The sequence below is a fragment of the Chiloscyllium plagiosum genome, chromosome 24 (assembly GCF_004010195.1).
Source record: "Chiloscyllium plagiosum isolate BGI_BamShark_2017 chromosome 24, ASM401019v2, whole genome shotgun sequence".
In the NCBI taxonomy this organism is placed as follows: Eukaryota; Metazoa; Chordata; class Chondrichthyes; order Orectolobiformes; family Hemiscylliidae; genus Chiloscyllium; species Chiloscyllium plagiosum.
This window is the reverse complement of record NC_057733.1, coordinates 22527788-22548389: the sequence shown is the minus strand read 5'-3', so window position 1 is coordinate 22548389 and position 20602 is coordinate 22527788. Positions and strand designations below refer to the sequence as shown.

Sequence of the window (20602 nt, the reverse complement as noted above, 5' to 3'; positions counted from 1 at the left end):
AAGATCAATTTCAGTATCGAAGTCCATTCCAAACATTTGGTCATGACGTAAAGGAGCTGGTGTTGGACCAGGGTGAAAAATGTTATAGTCCAGGTATATTTGGAAGCACTAGCTTTCCAAGTGCTGCTCCTTCTTCGGGTAGCTGTCAGACTCTAACCTCACACCTTTAATGCAGTGCCTGAGCTGAGATGTCACTTTTTGTTATAAAACAAAGTTATCTTGAGAAAATGACTTGAAACTAGTTCTGGGATTTACATGTTAATTAACCAAAACCTGCAACCCATTCTAAAAGACCAAAGACTTAACAGCAATCTCGGTTTGTTCAGTACCTATATATAGTTTCAGTTGCACGACACTGATCTTTTGCTATAAATTCTGTGTCTTATCCCATTCCACAGCTACCTGATGAAAGAGCAGTGCTCCGAAAGCTAGTGCTTCCAAAATAAACTTGGACTATAACCTAGTGTTGTGATTGTTGACTTTGTCCGAAGTTTGGTAACAGCAGGAATAAGCCATTATTCAATATGTTGGTGCATGTTTTTGAACTTTGCAATCTTCTGTCAAAATGGAAGAGAATGCAAGAGTTATAACTGCAGTAGAGAGGTTTTATTTTCCTGAGGCAACACTAAGTACAGACACCGGTTTGCGAGATCATCCTGGACACTGGTACAGACAAGAGAAGTCTATTTCATGGCATTATTTCTGCACCAGCTCACCAAATGAAGTTTACAATGAACCACCACAAACATTTAATTTCTAACTCTACCCCGGCATCTGGGTTTTTATTCCAGTGGAAACAACTTACAAGAAATCCAGACAATTATGCCATAAACATCTTTTGCACGAGAATTAAATGAAGTATTACAGACTTCAAACTATACTTCTGAACTCGTTTTAGGTCCAAACACTGCAACAACCCACTCCTTGTTATACTTAGTTTCCACCAACATTCCCCTCTGGTTCACAAGATTTTGAAGTTTCCTTGATTTCTCCAGGAACCGAACCAAACCAAACCAGACTGTACCAAGTTCTTGAATTCACAAATCCTAGGATCATTACATTAGCATTCAAACGTAGTGACCTGTAAGCTCTAAAGAGCTTACTACCCTAGACACCTCCCTGCAAGCACAGATCTCACTGCTTGTTTGATTCAGGATTTCAAATCAAACATTTTTTGTTAAATGTCTGTTAACATAAAGCATTCAGAACAAAACAGACAAACTGGCGGACAAATAGAGGGCAATGAATATAATCTTGTAGCTATTACTGAGACCAAATTACAAGGACAGCAAATCTAGGAATTACATTAAGGGATATTTGACCTTTCAGGAAGGCAGAAGGGAAGGAAAATGGTAGGAGGGGGTAGCACTGTTAAGAGAAGAAATGAAGATAGTTGAGAAAAAGATGATCTAGGCTCAGATGTCAAGTTCATTTGGATGAAGGTAACTGACACCAAGGCAAAGAACACATTGGGGGTTTATACACTACTCATACCAAACAATAGCCACAGGAAAGGTGTAAAATTAATAAAGATAACAGACTAATAATTATGAATGATATCAATGTTCACATTGTTTTGGTCAATTGAGTTGTAAAGGATAGCCATGGCAACAAATTCAGAGTACATTCAGGACATTAATATGCCATGGAGTCAACTAGGAAACAGGCCATCCTGGTAATGAGCAAAGAGGGAAGTCTGACCATCTTTACCTCTGTCATTATTAAAGAAGCTGTGACCATAATAGGAGAGAATTTGATATTCAGTTTGAGTAGAAAAAATGGGCTGGAAACAACTAACTTAAAAGGCAATTACAATGCATCAAGGATAGGGAGAGCCAAGTTGGACTGGGTAACTACATTACCAGAAATGACAATAGGCATTCATGATTCTCAGCAAAAAACAACCCAGTAAGCAGGAAAGATTCTACAGGAGGGATAAATCGACCATGATTAAATCAAGGAAGTTAAGGAGAGTATTAAGTTGAAAGAAAAAGCACAGAGGCCAAAGTTAGTGATAGCCCAGAATCCAGCAAAGGACTAAAAAGATAACGTCAGAAAATAAACTACAAGGACAAACTAGTAAGGAATACAAAAATTCACAGTATAAACATAAAAAAGGATGGAATGGGATCCACGTGAACATAAGTGCTTTAGAAAAGGAAACTGTGGGAATGATTATGAGGAACAAACACTGTGGAAGAGTTAAACAGATAATTAGTATCAGTCTTTACCGTGAAGGGTACTTGGAAAATCCTATTTGATAGCAAAAAAATTGAAGGGGAGAAATTAAGTCTCAACACCATCACTCGGGAAGTAGCATTCGAAAGACTAAATGGGACTAAAGGTAGAGGTCCCCTAGTCATTGCATCCTAGGATCTGAAAGAGATTGCTCCACAGTGGATACATCGATTGTAAATTACCAAAAATCGTTGAATTCTGAAGAACCAGAGGATGGGAAAACTGCCAATGTAACACCTCAACAATTAGTGTAACGTCTATTAGGTTTTAACAGGAATAGACCATTTAACCCTCTGATGCTGTTCCAACAAGGGCTGATTTCTGGCCAAACACCATACACCTGCCTTTAGCCCATGTTCCTCAATAACTTTTCAGCAACAAAAATTCATATCAAATTTAAAATCAACTGATACAGTATCCACTGAAGTTTGCAGCAAAATTCCAAGTATCACCCTGTGTGTAGAACTGCTTCCCAATATCTCGTTAACAGTCCATCCCTCATGTTTGGACTCTGCTCTGTTATTCGAGAATCCCCAAACAGTGGAGATAGTTTATCTACCATACCTTTTCCAGTTAACTTCAATTAGAATATCCCTTAACCTAAATTCTAGAGAAAACAAGCCTAATCAGTCTAATTTCTCCTCAAAACTTAGTCCCTTAAATCTAACTATCATTCTTGTGAACCTCCATTGTACTCCCTCCAATGCCAAACAATCCTTCCTAAGATGCAGTGCCCAAATAAGGTCTCAGTATTCCAAGTTGGGTCTAGCAAGGTAACTTCAGGATCCTTGCACTCCAGTCCTCCATGCAAAAACACCAACATTCCATTAGCTTCCTTGATATGGAACTTGACTTAAGGCTAATCTGGATTATTTTCTGCACCAGGACAAATTTAAGTCCTTTGTAAAGAAAAATGTATTGTCTGAGGTGGTGTGACAAAATGGTCGACTGTGCCGAATGAGGGCTCCAATCACTCTGGAGGTGTAGGTGTGAAGCCTGCTGGTGCCAGGTGTGATTGTATTTGGTCATTAAAATGCTTTGGACAATTGAGCTGTTACATTCAGACATTTAGGACAGCATAGTGGCCCAGTGGTTAGCACTGTTGCCTCACAGCACCAGAGACCTAGGTTCAATTCAAGCCTTGGGTGACCATCTGTGTGGAGTTTGTATATTCTCCCTGTGTTGGCATAGGTTTCCTCCAGGCACTCAGGTTTCCTTCCATGGTCCCAAGACATGTAATTTAGGTGGACTGACTATGCTAAATTGCCCAGTGTCCATCAATGGGCAGGCTATGTGGATTAGTCTTGGTTAATGCAGGTTATCGGGATAGGGTGAACAGAGTATTGGTGCAGGATCATTCGGCCAAATCGCCTCTTTGTGAATTGTACAAATTCTATGATTCTAAACATTTACAGACAAAAACTACCCTGTGCAACTACAGGCCAAAACATCACAATGCAATTTAGGGGCGATGGTGCAGTGAAAACATCACTGGACTCATAATCCAGTCAGCCAGGTTAATGATCTGGGGACATGGGTTTGAATCCCATCATGAGGAATAGTGAATGCAAATTTCCTGAAGAATCTGCAATAAAGAGCAGCCTACTGGTAACAGTGTAACCATTGTGTATTGTCATAAAACTCGTCTGGTTCACTAACACCCTTCAGGACAGGATGTCCACCATCCTTACCTGGTCTGGCTTGCATGTGACTCCAGACCCACAGCTGTATTGCGGATTCTTAAAAGGCCTCTGTCAATTAGGGATGGGCAAGAATTACTCACCGAGCCAGCAAGGCGCACATCCGCTGATCTAACTAAACCACCTCAACCAGGAAAGAAAGACATGACATCCCTTGCTGGATTTTTTTCCCATGTTTAGATGGGACAACTGCCTGGATAAGTGGAGCTCCAACAACACAAGAAGCTTGACACATCAAGGACAAAGACTGTGGACACAGGAGCAGAAATTGGGTCATTCAACTCATCAGGTCTGCTCTGCCATTCATTCATGGCTGATGAAGCAACATAGTTGATTAGCACCACATCCACAAGCATCCACTCCCTCCACCACCAGCACTCAGTAGCAGTACAAGATGCACTGCAGAAATTCAAAGATCCTCAGACAGCACCTTCCAAAGCCACGATCATTTCCATCTCGAAGAACAAGGGCAGCAGATAAATGGAAACATCACCAGCTGCCAGTCCCCCACCAAGTCACTCATCATCCTGACCTGGAAATATATTGCCACTCTTTCAGTGTCACTACACCAAAATTCTAGAAATCCTTACCTAATGGCATTGTGGATCAACCCATGCAAGTGAATAGCAGTGGTTCAAGGCAGCATCGCACCACCACTTTCTAATGGACAATTAGTGATGGGCAATAAATGCTGGCTGGCCAGCAAGGCTCACCTTCCACAAAATGGAATTTAAAAATTTCCAACTGACCTTACTGAACAAGTACCCCTTGAAACATTTTAAGTTTGCTTCTAAGCAAGTTTTAATAGAGGTTGCACAGAGAAATTTGGTAAACAACTGCAAGTTTATAAAAATGTATGAATCTGATTTCATAATGCAGAACTGCATTTTTTTTCTAAACCAACCTCCTTGGATGTGTTATCACACCCTGAAGTGCAATTTCAACCCATTCTTCCTAAAACCACTGAGACCCTTAATACCTAACCTTAAACTTATACAATTAGATGAAAGGATCCAGTCACCATTGGTATCCATATGGATTAACAAACTTTTCTCGTAAGGATATGAGCGTGAAGATGGCAGAGATCCTTTCCTAAATTAGAGACAATAAAACCTGCAGATGCTGGAAGCCAAAGTAGACAGGGAGGAGGCTAGAAGAACACAGCAAGCCAAGAAGCATCAGAGGGTGGAGAATTCAATGTTTTGGGAGTAACCACACCTCAACAAGTTGGAACTGTCATCAGGATATCCATCCACTTGCACATCTAATCTCCAAAACCATTACCAGAACCAGAACCAGCAAGTACAATATCCCAATACTTGATGCAGAAAAAGGTCAGGTTTTGACAGGTGAGAAATTATGAACCTGACATCCTTAGCAATGAGATATAACAGCTAAGGCTGGACTGAATTACACTCTTAGCCAAGAAAAACAGTGCCCATGAAGCTTGCCTCAGTCAAGAGATTCTCAGCATAGGAATGAGTAGGGTGGAGCCAGTAAACCATCACAATTTCCAGACTTCACAAGCCACAAAAAACTCATGAAAGTTTATAAACCAGATGCGGAAAAGATTCACTTCTACAAATTACAAGACACTCTGAATAAAGCGCAGTTATGATTTAAGCTACTGGTTAGTAACCCCAATGCTCAACTCAATCACCAGCAAGGACTGAACATTACAATCAGATTCTGTGCATCAGCAAGCACAGTCAATAGAACCAGCAAATATCCATTGGTTTCCTGCAACAGCAACAGCCTTAGCTTGGAAGACTTACTCTTCGCATCTCTTGAACATACTGCTTCCAAGAAAAATTGCAGTGACAACTGTGTACATCAACTGACACCAATCTACACCGAAAATTGAGTGTGACAGCCATCCAGGACATTTCATATTGTCTTTCATTCTCCTAGAATTAACAAGCATTTGACCAAAAAAGTTGTGTGTTCCCCACAGTTACTCCCTGCAGACCGTAAAACAGTGAGCAACAGTGTGTAGCAAGTGCATGGGAATGAGGTTGTATCAGTAAGTACAAAAAGCAAGCTGAAAATCGAACAAGGTCCACAGCGAATATAAAGAAAGCAAGAATGAACTCGAGCGGGGAATTAGAGCACGGGGGCCATGAAACAACCTTGGCTCGTAGGGTTATACAGAATCCCAATGCCTTCTATACATGCATTAAAAATAAAAAGGGTAACGAGGGAGAAGGAGGACCACTGAAAGATAAAGGAGGGAATTTGTGCTTAGAAACAGAGGATGTGGGTAAGACCCAAAATGAAGACTTAGCATTGCTGTTCACCCAGGAGAAGGATATGGAGGATAGTGAGATTGATGCAGAGCCTACCAATATGCTTGGGCATTTTGAGATCAAAGAAATGATGTCAGGTCCCTTGCAGAGCATTGAGGAGCATACGTCCCCAGGGTCTGATGGAACCTAACCCAGGTTTTTGAGAGGCAAGAGAGGAGATTGCTGGTGCCTTGACCTCTTCAGTCACTGAAGGGGTCCCAGAGGACTGGCAAATAGCTAATGATTTTCTGCTGTTCAAGATCAATAGGTATAATCCAGGAAACTATAGATCACTAAGTCTCACATCAGTGGTCGGGAAGCTATTGGAGAGAATTCTTAGGGATAGGATTTACACACATTTGGAAAAGCATGGCCTAATTAGGGACAGTCATCACGCCTTATGAACTTGACAAAGGTGACTAACATGGGGAGAGCAATGGATGGTGCCCACTCAATGAATTTACAAAGGCTTTATAGGGGCTCATCGACAAGATTAAGACACATGGCATCCATGGTGACTTAGCCATGTGGATTCAGAATTGGCTTGCCCACAGAAAGCAGAGGGTAATGATGAAGGGTGTTTCACAGGCTGAAGGTCAGTGACTAGTGGTGTTCCACTGGGATCTCTGCAGTTTGTGATACACAAATAACTTGGATTAAAAAAAATAGTTGGGTGGCTTAAGTTTGCATACGATACAACGATCAGTGGAGTTGGGGAGTGTGTGTAGAAGGTCATCAAACAACACAGCAGGATTAGATCAGTTGCAAATATGGATGAAAAAAATAGCAGATGGAGTTTAATCTGGCTAAGTGTGAGGTACTGCATTTTGGGAGATTAAATGTTAAGGAAAAGTACACAGTTAATGGTAGCACCCTGAACAGCAGTGATATACAGGGAGGTTTGGAGTTCAAGTCCAGAGCTCCCTCAAAGTAGCCAAGCAAGTAGCTACGGTGGTAAGGAGGTATATGGCATGCATGCCTTTAGTCATTGGGGAACTAGGTACAAGAGTCAGGATGGAATGTTGCAGCCTTAAGACTTTGATTAGGCAACATTTCTATTGCATTCAATCGACAGGAAGAATGTGGAGGCTTTGGAGAGAGTGCAGAAAAGATTTACCAGGATGCTGCCTGGACTAGAGGGTATGAGCTCTAATGAGAGGCCAGAAGAGCTCGGTTTCTATTCTAAGTTTCTATTCTAAGGAGCGATGGAAGCGGAGGGGACACTTAATAGAAGTCTATAAAACTATGACAGGCATAGATAGGGTTGACTACCTGAATCTCACCCTCCCCCACCCCCTAGAGTTAAAATATCTAATACTAGGTCATTAGTTTAAAGGAGAAAGGGGGAAGTTTAAAGGTGACGGGAGGGGCAAGTTTTTTTTTTACATAAACATAATGGTAGGAGTCTGGAACCCATTGCCAGGGGTGGTGGTAGAGGCAGATAAGATGGGGCATTTAAGAGACTTTTAGATAAGCATGAGAATATGCAAGGAATGGAGAGATATGCACCAAGGGCAAGCAGAAGGGACTAGTTTAATTTGGCATCACGTTCAGCACAACATTGTGGGCCAAAAGGCTCGTTCCTGTGCTATACAGTTCTATATCTTATGTTCAGAAGTTCCACTTGCAGGGGACTGGATTTAACTCAGACAGAAATACCCAGGATTAACTGAAACACCAGATTAACACCTTTCCCATAATGCTCGGCTTTGATGTTCAGTACAGCAACGACAACATAAAAACCAGCATTCCATCAGATATCATTTTGTTAATAACAGAAATTCGATTAACATTGTCCCGTAATGCTGATCAGAGTTAAACTATTGTTTTACTTACTATTCTCTGCCTCTCCCTCCTTTTCCAACGTAGATGTGCATTGGCTGCTGCCATGGCCTCAATAACAAAAGTTGTAGTCATATAGCTATAAGGGATAAAATGTTGAAGGCCAGGTTAGGGTCAAAATGGTAGCAGTTTGTCTGTAACAAAACAGGCTAGACTTAACGTTTCTTTTTCTGCACCTGCACAGCAATTCTCAATAATCAACTAGAAACCATATGAGTAGTTTCTCACACATGGGGGGTATAGATTTATGCAAAATTTGTTCCAGTTTGGAAGAAGTGATCCCTAAACTAATCCAACTTCTACAAAATCCACTGAAAACGAAGGCAGTGTTAAAATTCTAATGCTATAACTAACATTAAAAAAGCTAGCGATTCAAGTGTCCACACATTCCCATTTTGAAACCTAATAGGGTGTGTTCAAATGATCAATACCACTATGCAGAGTTAAAATTAAATTACCATTATGTTAGCCAACTCAAGCCATAGAGAACTTATTTAAAGTCTGCATAGCAAAGATACGAACTATGAATCTGATGCTTGTTTCAACACGTGCAAGTTTCATATTTAGAAGTTCATAAATTCACAGCTCTAACCATTCAGCACTCAGTGATCAGTGTGAACACTAACATCAAATTACAAATCCAAAATAGATCATGGGCCTTAAATGGAATGGCTCAACAAACGTGGATACTTCTAACATAAGGTTAATTCATTGACAAATTGGCTTGATTGGCTTGTACATTTCTTCTAAAGGCTGAAGAAAGTCACACAATCATTTGTCATACAGTGGACAACTCATTAGTTGGCTGTCTATGGTCAGTCCTCCAGATTAATTACATTCCCTACAATATGGAAACAGGCCCTTCGATCAACAAGTCCACACCAACCCTCCGAAGATTAACCCAGAGACCCATTCCCCTAGCCAGTCGCCAAAAGCTGGAATCAAACCCAAGTCCCTGATGCTATGAGGCAGCAGTGTAAACCACTGAGCCACCCAATCTGTGTGAAAATGTTAGGTTAACTGAAAGGCCTTCATTGGAAGGTGAAGTGAACATGCTTTGAGGACCAGCATTACTTTTATGGGTCAATAGCACAAACGTTCACTTTGATTAAAAAAAATTAGTAAGATCTTGCTATTACAAATATTGTTTGTGCTGACCATTGTTCTTTTTCCTGTTTGGTATTAAATAAATTGGTTTGGACATTTATGGCTTGACAGAGATGAGTCCAAGTGGTGGCAGTCATTTCCCAGTTATTTGAAATATTGACTAGGCCTATGGTCAAACCTTAAGTTTCACTGTTCATCTGGACAGGAGGTAGACTCAATAGAAAATCAAAAAACCCAAATATTAAGTCTCCAAACAGGCAATCAATGCCATGAAATTAAAGCCAAAGCAAACAGATGTAGGGCACAATAGATTCACAAAACAATTTACAAAATATCCTCTAAATCTGAGGCCTATCAAAGACCTATCTCGTCAAAGGCGGAGCAAAGGCTCAACACTGGTAGACAAGAGCACAGGCAATGCTGTGAACTGATAATATTTGGGCTGTGACTAACCTAAGACACTACACGTGTAGTGTCTCCCATCTGTTGTCCTTCTCTAACCAAAACAAACAGATCCCGTGTGGATGTTTGGTAAGGTAAAGCTTGGTTGCTTTTTTCTGTATTTATGCAATCTCTTTGTAATTTTGAGCAGAGGGGATGGAGGCTAGGGCAGTTGCATGCTCCTCTTGCAGAACGAGAGGGGTAAGGGTCACCACTGGTGTCCCTGCTGACTCTGCCTGCGAAAAGTCCAGCTCCTCTCAGACTGTGTTAGGGAACTGGAGACCATTCAGGAGGGTGACAGGGTGATAGAGAGAAGTTACAGGGAGGCCATCATACCTAAGTTACAAGGTAAAGATAGCTGGGTGACTGTTAGGAGAGGGAAAGGGAAGAGGCAGACAATGCAGGGACACCCTGGGGCCATTCCCCTTGATGCTAAGTATATTGTTTTGGATACCTACTGGGGAAAGCCATAACGGCCAGCCTTCTGGCACTGACCTGGCTCTGTGGTTTTGGAGGTGTGGGGGGATGGGGGGGGGGGGAAATCGAATTGGAGTGCAACACTGACAGGAGATTCAATTGTGAGCAGAACAGACATGAGTCTCCCGATGACCTGTTGCCTCCTGGGTGCCAGAGTCAGGGATCTCTTTGATCATGTCTACAGGATTCTTAAGGGGGAGGAAGAGAAGTCACAAGTCGTGGTATACATTGGCGACAGAGGTAGGGAAAAGGATGAGGACCTGAAAAGAGAATATAGGGAGTTGGGTTGGAAGCTAGAACAAACAGTTCTAACCTCAAGATTGCTACTGGTGCCACATGCTAGTGAGGCTAGGAATAGAGAGAGAGTGCAGATGAACATGTGGCTGTTGCGCTTGTGTAGGAGGGAGGTCTTCAGATAGGTGGATTAGGACATGTTTGGACAAGGTAGGACCTGTGCACGAAGGACAAGTTGAAACGGAATTGAAGGGGCACCAATATCTGGTTGGGAGGCTTGTCAGAGCTCTCCAGGAGAGTTTAAGATAGTTTGGTGGGGGGGGGGTGGGAGAAGGTGGGAACCTGAGCTACAGACCAGATGATGGAGTGGGTTGTGAACTGACAGATACAGCATGTAAAGAGTCTGAGGAGGGATAGACAGGGCAGAGGTACAGTCAATGTAACAGGTTCAAGTGTGGATATTGTAACCCAAGATGCATCAGGAATAAGGAAATGAAATGAACTTAGTCCCAAGTACTGATCCATGCTCCATGTTATGGATATTATCAAGACTTCAATATCACAGGGGCGGGGGGGGGGGGGAGAAGAGAGAGAGATAGAGAGAATTACAATGCGATTAGGCAGGAACTGAGATGTCTAAGTTTGGAACAGATGTTCTCAGGGAAATGGCAAATGTGAAGGCTGTTTAGGAAGCACTTGCTGATGGTACTGGACAGGTTTGTCCCACTCAGGCAAGGAAGGGAAGGTGAATTGAAAGAACCATGGGGGACAAGTGACATGGAACACCTAGTCAAAGAGGAATAAGGAAGCTTACTTAAGGTTGAGGCAGCGAGGATCAGGCAGGGCTCTGGAGGGTTACAAGTTAGCCAAGGAACTAAATAATGGACTTGGGAGAATGAGAAGAGGGCATGGATAAGCTTTAGTGGGTAGGATTAAGGAAAACCCCAAGGCATTCTGCACTTAGGTGAGGAACAAGAGGATGGCCAGAGTGAGGGTAGGGCTGATCAGGAATAGTGGAGGGAACATGCCCCTGGAGTTGCTGGAAGTAGGGGAGGTCCTTAATGAATACTTTGCTTCAGTAGTCACTACTGAGAGGGACCTTGATGTTTGAGGACAGTATGAAACATACTGATATGCTAGAACAGGTTGATGTTGAGGAGGGTGTGCTCAAAATTTTGAAAAACACCCTGGGCCAGACAGGATAGACCTTAGGTTACTACAAGAAGCAAGGGTAGAGATTGCTGCACCTTTGGCAATGATCTTTGCATCCTCACTGTCCACTAGACTAGTGCAGGCAAATATGGCAAATGTTATGCTCTTGTGCAAGTCAGTGAATGGGGTAATCCTAACAATTATAAACCCAGTCAGTCTTGTCTGTGGTGTGCAAAATATTGGAGAGGTTTCTGGGAAACAGGGTGAACGATTACAAGGAAAACCAGTGTCTGATTACAGATAGTCAGCATGGTTTTGTGAGGGGCAGGCATTCAAACCTTATTGAATTCTTTGAGGATGTGACTAAACACATTGAACGTAGAGCAGTGGATGTGGTGTACATGGATTTTTAACAAGGAGTTGGATAAGGTTCCCCACAGTAGGCTCATTCAGGAAGTAAGGAGGCATGGAATACAGGGAAATCTAGTTGCCTGGATACAAAATTGGGTGGCCCAAAGACGACAAAGGGTGGTGGTAGATGGTAAGCATTTAGTGTGGAGCTGGTGGCTAGTGATGCACCATAGGGATTGGTTCTGGGACCTCTGCTCTTAGTGATTTTATAAAATTATAAATTAGAGAAGGAAGCAGAAGGGTGATGCTGAGGACAGAAAGGTTGGAGGTTTGCGGATAGTGTAGAGAGCTGTTGTAGGTTCCAATGGGACATTGACAAGAGGCAGAACTGGGCCGATAAGGGGCAGATGGAGTTCAACTGGAAAAAAAGTGTGAAGTAATTTGTTTTGGAAGGTCAAATTAAAAGCAGGATTCTTGGCAGTTTGGGGTATCAGAAGGCTCTTGGAATCCATGTCCATAGATCCCTCAAAGTTGCCACCCAAGTTGGAGTTGTTAAGGCGGCATATGGTGGGTTGGCTTTCATTAGCAGAGGGGTTGAGTTTAAGAGTCCTGATTAGACCACAATTGGAATACCATGTTCAGTTTTGGCCACCTCATTATAGGCAGGATGCGCAAGCTTGAGAGGATGCAGAGCAGATTTACCAGGATGCTGCCTGGACTAGAAGGTACGCCTTGTGAAGAAAGGTTGCAGGAGCTCGGGCTTTTGTCATTGGAGAGAAAGGAGGAGAGGTGACTTGACAGGTGTACAGGATGACGAGAGTCATAGATAGAGGATATCCAGACACTTTTTCCCAGGGTGGACATGGCTATCATGACAGGTCATAAATTTCTTCCAATTACCTTAAAGTTAAGGAGATGTCAGGGGTAGGTTCTTTACACAGTGGTGGGTGCATGAAATCCACTGCCAGCAGTGGTAGTTGAGTCAGATACATTAGGGACATTTAAATAACTCTTGGATAGGCACATTTAACATAGTACAATGAAGCTTATGTATGTTCACCTTATTTTATAGGAGAATAAAAAGCCAGCACAATAGTGAGGGGGAAAACACCTGTTCCCTGTAGCATTCTCTGCATAATTTTACTAAGTTTATCTGGAAGGCAACAGTGAGGTTTTGAAGAACATGGACAAAATGAATAAAAAGCATCTATTCCCCTCAAAAGTGCCAATAAAAGCAATCAATTTGAGTGAAAGACAGGAGAAAACTTAAGCAAAACCTTTTTTCACCCAGAGGGTGGTTTGGGTGGAATGACTTTGGGAATGCACTGCTTGGGAGGATAGTTATTGGAAACTACAGCTTTTTGAAACTACCTGGATGAGCACTTGTAGCTTCAGAACTTAGACTACTATATGTTGCAGCATAATTTTTAATGTACAGACTCAACACACTGAAGGGTCTCTTCTTAACTGTAATGATTACAAGGGCACATTAAATACCTACAAGGGCTCAGTGAACTGAATGCCTGTGTTTTTAAGGCATGGCTTGACTGGAGTTTAAGTAAATAGAAGAGGAAGAAAAACACTACATGCATGTTTGGTAATAATTTCAGAAATACTCAAAAAAACAGGCTTAACTTTACAAATAATATTAAATCAAGTAGGTTGGAGATAAAAGTTACATTTTCTTCAGAGAAAAAGATCTCTGGAGCAGGTTTCAAGAGGCCAAAATGACTGCCTCATATGCCACAATGATGGCAAAACTAGCTAAGCATGTTGCACATCCCCAATTTGCTGAATTTCCTGAAGGACTGGACAGGAAGTCCAGACTGGAATCTTGTAAATTTCTTCAAATGAATCTGGATTTTTAGTCTTGTTAGAGATGAAATGGTTTTGGACAGGTTGCATTCTGATGTACAATGTTACAGACGCATGAGACAATCTAAATGGATTGGTGGTTCTTGTCCACTTGTGTTGGTTCATTTTCATGAAAAGAAAACAAAGAAATAATTCATTTTGTGCAGACAAAAATTTATTTTGGTTCAAATTCTCACCAATATCAAAAGGAAAAATAATGTCAAACTTGCGCCACTCCCCAACACAGTTATCACAAGATCCAACACTGCTCTATTATTTCTTGGTTCACCATATCTCAAAGATGTCCATGCACCTTATCTTAACAGCAAATTCATTTAATACAATTAGGTTATACAATCCACAAAGTCTCACATTTTAAGTAAATTGATCTGAAATAGCCTAGCAAACCACCTAGCTTGAGAAATGATTGAATTTTTTAAAAAATCACAGCAGAACAAGCTCCTAAGACTGGTTGGAGTGTCTTTCTCTAAAAAGGAGAAATACAGCCTGACTATTACAGGAAGTTCTTCAAATTTCCATATCTGAATTGACTTTTGGGATGCAGGAGATCGGGCAACTAGCTGAGCGGGAGAAATACCAGGAAAGGTATGAAGAAATTGCATTGTCAGCCATTTACATTGCTGCTTTCTCTTGAGGCAGCAACCAGATCAATGGCACCAAGACTGGCACTGTTGAAGCACAGGTGAGCAGAAGGGACGAGAGACTATATCGTCAGGTGCACAGACGGGAATGTTTGGTGGTGAGACTCAAGGATTGTGTATTGTCTCCCTGGTGTCAAGGTCAAGGATGTTTGAGCACAGGATATTCTGAAAGGGGAAGGACAATAGCCAAAAGATTCTTGTCCATATTGGTAACAATAACATTGGCAGGAATTTAGACTAGGTCCTACAAAAGGGAGTTCAGGAAGTTAGGTAGGAACGTTAAAAACTGGACTTCTAGAGCTGTAAAATTGGGAGTATTTCCTGCGCCAAGTGTCAGCAAGACTAGGAATAGGAAGATAGTATAGCATGTCTCGAGATTTGGTGTAGGAGGGAGGGTTTCAGCTATGAGGATCATTCTGGGGCAGGGATGTACAAGGAAGAAGGGGTGCACCTAAACTGGAAGGGCATCAAAATTCTGGCAGGGAGGTTTGCTAATGCCACTCTGGTGTGACAGGACACAGGAACCACAGCAAAGTAACCAAGGAATCAGGGTCTCAGGCCAGTAAAACGAGGAAGAACAAACTGAGAAGTTGAATATGGTCTGAGAAGTTGTCTCAGCTTTGTGTTTTGGACAGTTTCACGTTTCTGGTGCAATAGAGATGGATATAAAACAGATGGGGAAGGTGTGTTACTCATAAGGAAGAATATCACAATTGTACTGAGGGAGGGCACCTGAGAGGGCTCATCTGGCGAGGTCATCTGGGTAGAGCTCAGGAGTAGAAAGGATGCAATCCATTGAGATTGTACTACAGGCTTCCCAACAGCTAGCAGGTGATGGAGGAACAGATGTGGACAGATTGTGAAAAAAAAAACCAATAGAGTGGGTGATTTCCCCTAAAATAGGAGAGACTCAATTCTTGCCATGGCTTAGATGGTGTGGAGGAGGTTGTTAGGAGTGTCCAAGACAGCCTTTTGAAAAAAAAAATGTAAGCAACCCAACTGAGAAAGGGGCCATATTATGCCTGATATTGGGCAATGCGCTGGCCAAGTAATCGAAGTTGCAGATGGGGAATGTTTCATGAACAGTGACCATAATCGTATTGGTCAATATTGGTCAACTTCAGTTTGTTCTTCCTCGTTTTACTGGCCCAAGACCCTGATTCCTTGGTTACTTTGCTGTGGTTCCTGTGTCCTGTCACAGAGTGGCATTAGCAAACCTCCCTGCCAGTTTTAACTTAGTTCAGAATAAAGGACAAGAGGAGCCTTCAGGTGAAAGAATAAAATTGGGGCAAGGCTAACTACGACAATATTAGCCAGGAACTCTAATGTAAATTGGGACTGCTTTGACAGTAAATCCACAGCTGGCATGTGGGAATTTTATAAACCCAGTTAATTGGAGTTCAGGACAGCATGTTTTCATGAAAGTGAAAGAAAAGGATGACAACATTCAGGAACCTTGGATAACAATTGAAGGTTTAGTCAAAAAAGGAAACATACTCAAGATTTAGGAAACTGAACACAGAGCCCTCAAAAGGAATACAAAGACCGCAATGAAAGATTAAAGAGGCAATGAAACATATTTGGAAAATCCCAAGGCATTTTTTTTAGACAAAGTGCAAGAAGGTAGCTAGGGAAAGGATTGGTCCACTCAAGGACAAAAAGGAGCCAGAGAAATTAGGTGAAGTTCTTAACGAACACTTGATATTAGTATTCACAGAAGACAAGGATGGTGAGCTTTGGGAGGGGTACGTCAATATTCTCTGGCACGTCAACAAAAAAAAAAAAGTAGGTTTGTTGTTTAAAAGAATTCCGATAGGCAAGTTCCCAGAATCTGATGGGAATCTGGAGAGTGGCAGCTGAGGAAATTGCTGGGGCCTTGTTGGAAATCTTTGTATCCTTTTTAGTCACAGGTGGGGTCCCAGTGGAGTGGAGAACAGTTAACATTGTTCCTTGGTTTAAGGGCAACAGGAATAACCTAGGAAATTACAGGCCAGTTAGTCTTCACTGCTAAGGCAATTATTGAAGATTCTCAGAAATAGGATACATTCATTAGCAATAGGCACAAAGGTTTTATGCAGGAAATGTCGTGCCTGAAACTTGACTTTTTTGGAGAAGTGACAAAGAGGATTGAGGGCAGGCAGGTAGATGTTGACTGTATAGCCTTTAGCAAGGCCTTGGACAAGGTCCATCATGGCAGACTGATACAAAAGATGAAGTCATACGGAAGCCAAGTGAACTGCTAAGATGGTTACAGGATTGGTTTAGGCAGAGAACATAGTAAAGGAGGAAGGTAGCTATTCCAATTGGAGATCTATGACCAATGGTATTCTGAAGGGATCAGTGTTGAAATACATTTACATAAATTACAAACAAAGATTTGAAGAAAAAAGGTAGGTGGCCTGACTTAGGCGTTTGTGAAGATTGGGGGAGCAGTGGATAACAAGAATTGCCCAAGGATACAAACAGGATATGGATAGGCTCAAGATTTGGAGGAGAAATGGTAGATGGAGTTCAACGGGACAAATGCAAGGTGAAGCATTTCAGAAGGTCTAATGCAGGACAGAGGTATATTGTACAGTAAAATTACAGAACTCTTACACGCATAAACATACTGAACGATGTGTACAGGTCCTCAGTTCCTCAAAGGTGGCAACGCAAGTGGATAAGGTGGTCAGGTAGAATATAATATGCTTGCCAGCAGTTATTGGAGCAGAGTATAAATATTGGGAAACCTTGTTGCAGCTGTACAGAGCCGAGTTAAACCACATTTGGAATAGTGTATAGTTCTGGTTGCCATATTAATCAGCAGTCTTGGGAGGCTTTGAAGAGAGTACAGAAAATGTTTAACAAGGTGTTGCCTGGTTTGGAGAGTATTAGCTACAAGGAGATATTGGGCAAGCTTTGGTTCTTACTTGATCAGAAAGAATGAAGGGCAACCTGATAAGTCTACAAAATTGAGACATGGATAGAACATCGATAGAGTCTTTTTCACTTCAGAGTAGAAATGTCACTTACTAGAAGACAGTTTGAAAGTAAAAAAGGTTAAAAAAAAGGCATTTTTTTTTTAAAACAGAGGGGGTGGTTAGTGCCTGAAATTGCTGTCAGATGGCAGAGAAGACAGATACAACAACATTTAGTGAGGCATCTTGGCAGAAATATGAATAGGCAGGGAGCAGAGGGATACAGACAGCTTAAACGCAAAAGACTTAGTTTCGAAAGGAGTCATTTGTCAGCATAGTCTTGGTGGGCTAAAGGGTTCTTTGTTCCGGTCAGTGGCTAATTAGTGGGTAGTATTCAAAAGCAAGGTTCTATCAGTATCATGTGGACAATGTCCCCACAAAACTTATCAGGGAGTACTGCCAAGCCTATAGCCCCTAATTATGCAAAAGTAGGTAGGGCAAGAAAAAAAAGCAGACAAAAAAGAGCTCAGACAAATCAAGTAAAAGTAATAAGTTTAGAAGAGAGATACACAGGGGGTGGTGGTGATGTTAAAAAGGACATACAAAAAGCCAAAAAATAGAAAAAATTTGACTGGGAAAATTAAAGAAAATCCGAAGATGTTTTATCACGAAGATTTAAGATGACAAAGGTAAGGTTTAGTCCAGACATATGTGGCAACTTGTACAGATGAAAATGTGGGCAGGGTTCTTATGAATTGTTGGTCTCCATATGCACAAAGGATAGGGATGGTACACAGAAGGAGCCCCAAACATTAGGTCACTAAGTACAGGAAGGTGGTTACGTACAGGAAGGACAAACCACCTTTGAGTGAGTTAAGTCACTCGGGCCAGAGGAAATATCCTGGTTGTTAAATGAAGCCAAAGCGGAAATAACAGACGCTTCAATAAGTATTTTCTAATCCTCACTAAATATGGGTAGAGTAGCTAGGATTTGAGGTCTCAATGTTCAGCATTATTCAAAAAGAAAACAGATAGGCCAAAAGAATTACAGGCCAGTCAGTCTGACCTCAGGTGGTGGACAAATTACTGCAACTACTTGAGCTACTTATCACTATTATTTCAAAAGGCATAGTTTAAATCAGGAAGGTTGTTTTAAGAGAAGGCAGTGTCTAATGTAATTGAATTTTCTGACAAAGTGACAAGTCGGGTTGGTGAGGGTAGTGCGGTGGATGTCACCACTGATTTTGGCAAGTTAGGCATTTGACAAGGATGCCAATTGCAGGCCAGTCAGGAAAAAAGCATGTAGAATACAGGGGAATGCATTAAGTGAGATCCAAAATTAGCTCAGGTGATCACAGAACGGACAGTCAACACATTGTGGAAAGGAAACTGATAACAGGGAAATAGCAAACAATTTAAACCAGTATGTTGCATTGGGTCTTTCTGATGGAAAATACTATAAACACTCCAAAGATAACAGACAAGCAACAATGTTAATGGGAGAAAAGATCTTGAAACAAAGACTCCACCAAAATATAAAAGGTTACTAGAACGAAAGGCAGACAAGTTGCCAGAATGAGCCTGTATTTTGATCGAAATATTCACAACTTCTTGGACTCCAGGAGAGTTCCAGTAGATTGGAGAACTACTGGACCACTCCCTTGAAATAATGGAACACACAAAATGAGAGGTTGAGGGGGTAGATAAAATAAGGAACCCTGGCGTGAATGTCATCAAGTCAGGAGGGTGGCAGGACAGATATTTGAGGTGGCAAAGACAGCCTTTCTTCATTGGAGAAAGCATTGAATTTGCAGATAATGATGTACAGGACACTAATTAGGCCTCACCTGAAGTTTTGGATAGATTACAGGGAGGGCATAATTGCTCTAAAGAGAAAGAACACCAATTTACCAGCATGCTGCCGAGCCTTGAAAATTATATCAAAAAGATTGGATAGATGATGCTGGTCTTCCCCTGAATAGAAGTGGCCAAGGGGCAACTTAACTGAAGTTTACAAAATGACAAGGGGCTTGTAGAGAGTACGTAGGCAAAAAATGGTTTCCCATTGCACAAGAAAAGCAAATACTGGGGAGTGGATAAAAGATTATTAGGGAAACAATTACTAGAGGGACACAAGGAAAAGCTCTCTCACCGACAAAGTCCTGAGTGTCTCAAATTAACTGTTAGTTTAGTAGTAGAAACCCTCAACTCATTCAAAATGAACATGTTTCTGGGGCAGATACACAGTAACCTGCAGGGCGAGACACAAAGTGCCTAAAGAGTGGTTTGTTTAAGCCAGTGCAGATACAATAGGCTGAATGGCCTTCTTGCATGCTATGATTGTCTAGTTCTACAGTTCCAAGATCGAAGTGATTTCATCTGATCAGAAGAAAAATGTGGACCCAGGTGAGACTGTGAAATTTAGACAATTGCCAACATACATCAAGCCAAGTTAATACAATTCTCAAATTTCATTGGCACACAAGGCATTTTGTTCTACCTTGCAAATGCTATTTAGTTAACGCAAACCACCCACTTACAATTATCTCAAAAGGACACAATGTACATTTCCCTTTCAATAATGATCAAGAAAAGTGCAATATAAAGGCTTTATAAAATCACAATTCAAAAGATTTGTGCAATGGTTCATTCTGAAAAGTATACACTGTAAAAGACATTGGGGCAGAAAGTGAAGAATAAACAATCAATTAAATATTTCAAGGTTAGATCATATAGAATCAAAGGAGAGCTAGCTATTTGGATATAGAAATGGCTTAAAAGTAGCAGACAGTGGTGTCGCAGTGTTGTTTTTCAGATTGGAGGCCTGGAACCACCAGTGTGCCTCAAGGGTCAGTGCTGGGTCCACTGCTTTTTGACTTTATGTAAATTATATGGATTTAAATGTGGGAAGTATGGTTACTAAGTTTGCAGATGATACCAAAATTACAGTGGACAACAGAAGATTACCTCACTACAACAGAACCTTGATTAGATGGACAAAAGGGCCAAGGAACTTCAGATGAAATGTAATTTACTTAAATGTGCACTGCGGCATTTTGTGAAGGCAAATCATACATTTAAAGATCCTGGGGTGTGTTGCTGAAAAAAGACACACCCCAGAATCTGAAGTGCAGAGCTTAAAAATGTGTAACTGGAAAAGCACAGCAGGTCAGGCAGCAAAGGAGTAGGAGAAATCGACATTTCGGGCATAAGCCCTTCAAGAATGAGGAGTGTGTGCCAAGCAGGCTAAGATAAAAAGGTAGGAGGGGGGACTTGGGGGAGGGGCGTTGGAAATACAATAGGTGGAAAGAGGTCAAGGTGAGGGTGATAGGTCAGACTGGGGTGGGGGCGGAGAGGTC

General features: G+C 41.6%; 1 protein-coding gene across 1 annotated transcript in view; it reads right to left on the bottom strand.

The window, feature by feature from the left end:
- tmem104 (transmembrane protein 104) overlaps nt 1-20602 on the bottom strand; it is a 205363-nt gene that overhangs the window by 170267 nt on the left and 14494 nt on the right. The window contains exon 2 of the mRNA XM_043714560.1: nt 8060-8144. Within this exon, the coding sequence (XP_043570495.1) occupies nt 8060-8144 (85 nt within the window). The remainder of the gene's footprint in view (nt 1-8059; nt 8145-20602) is intronic.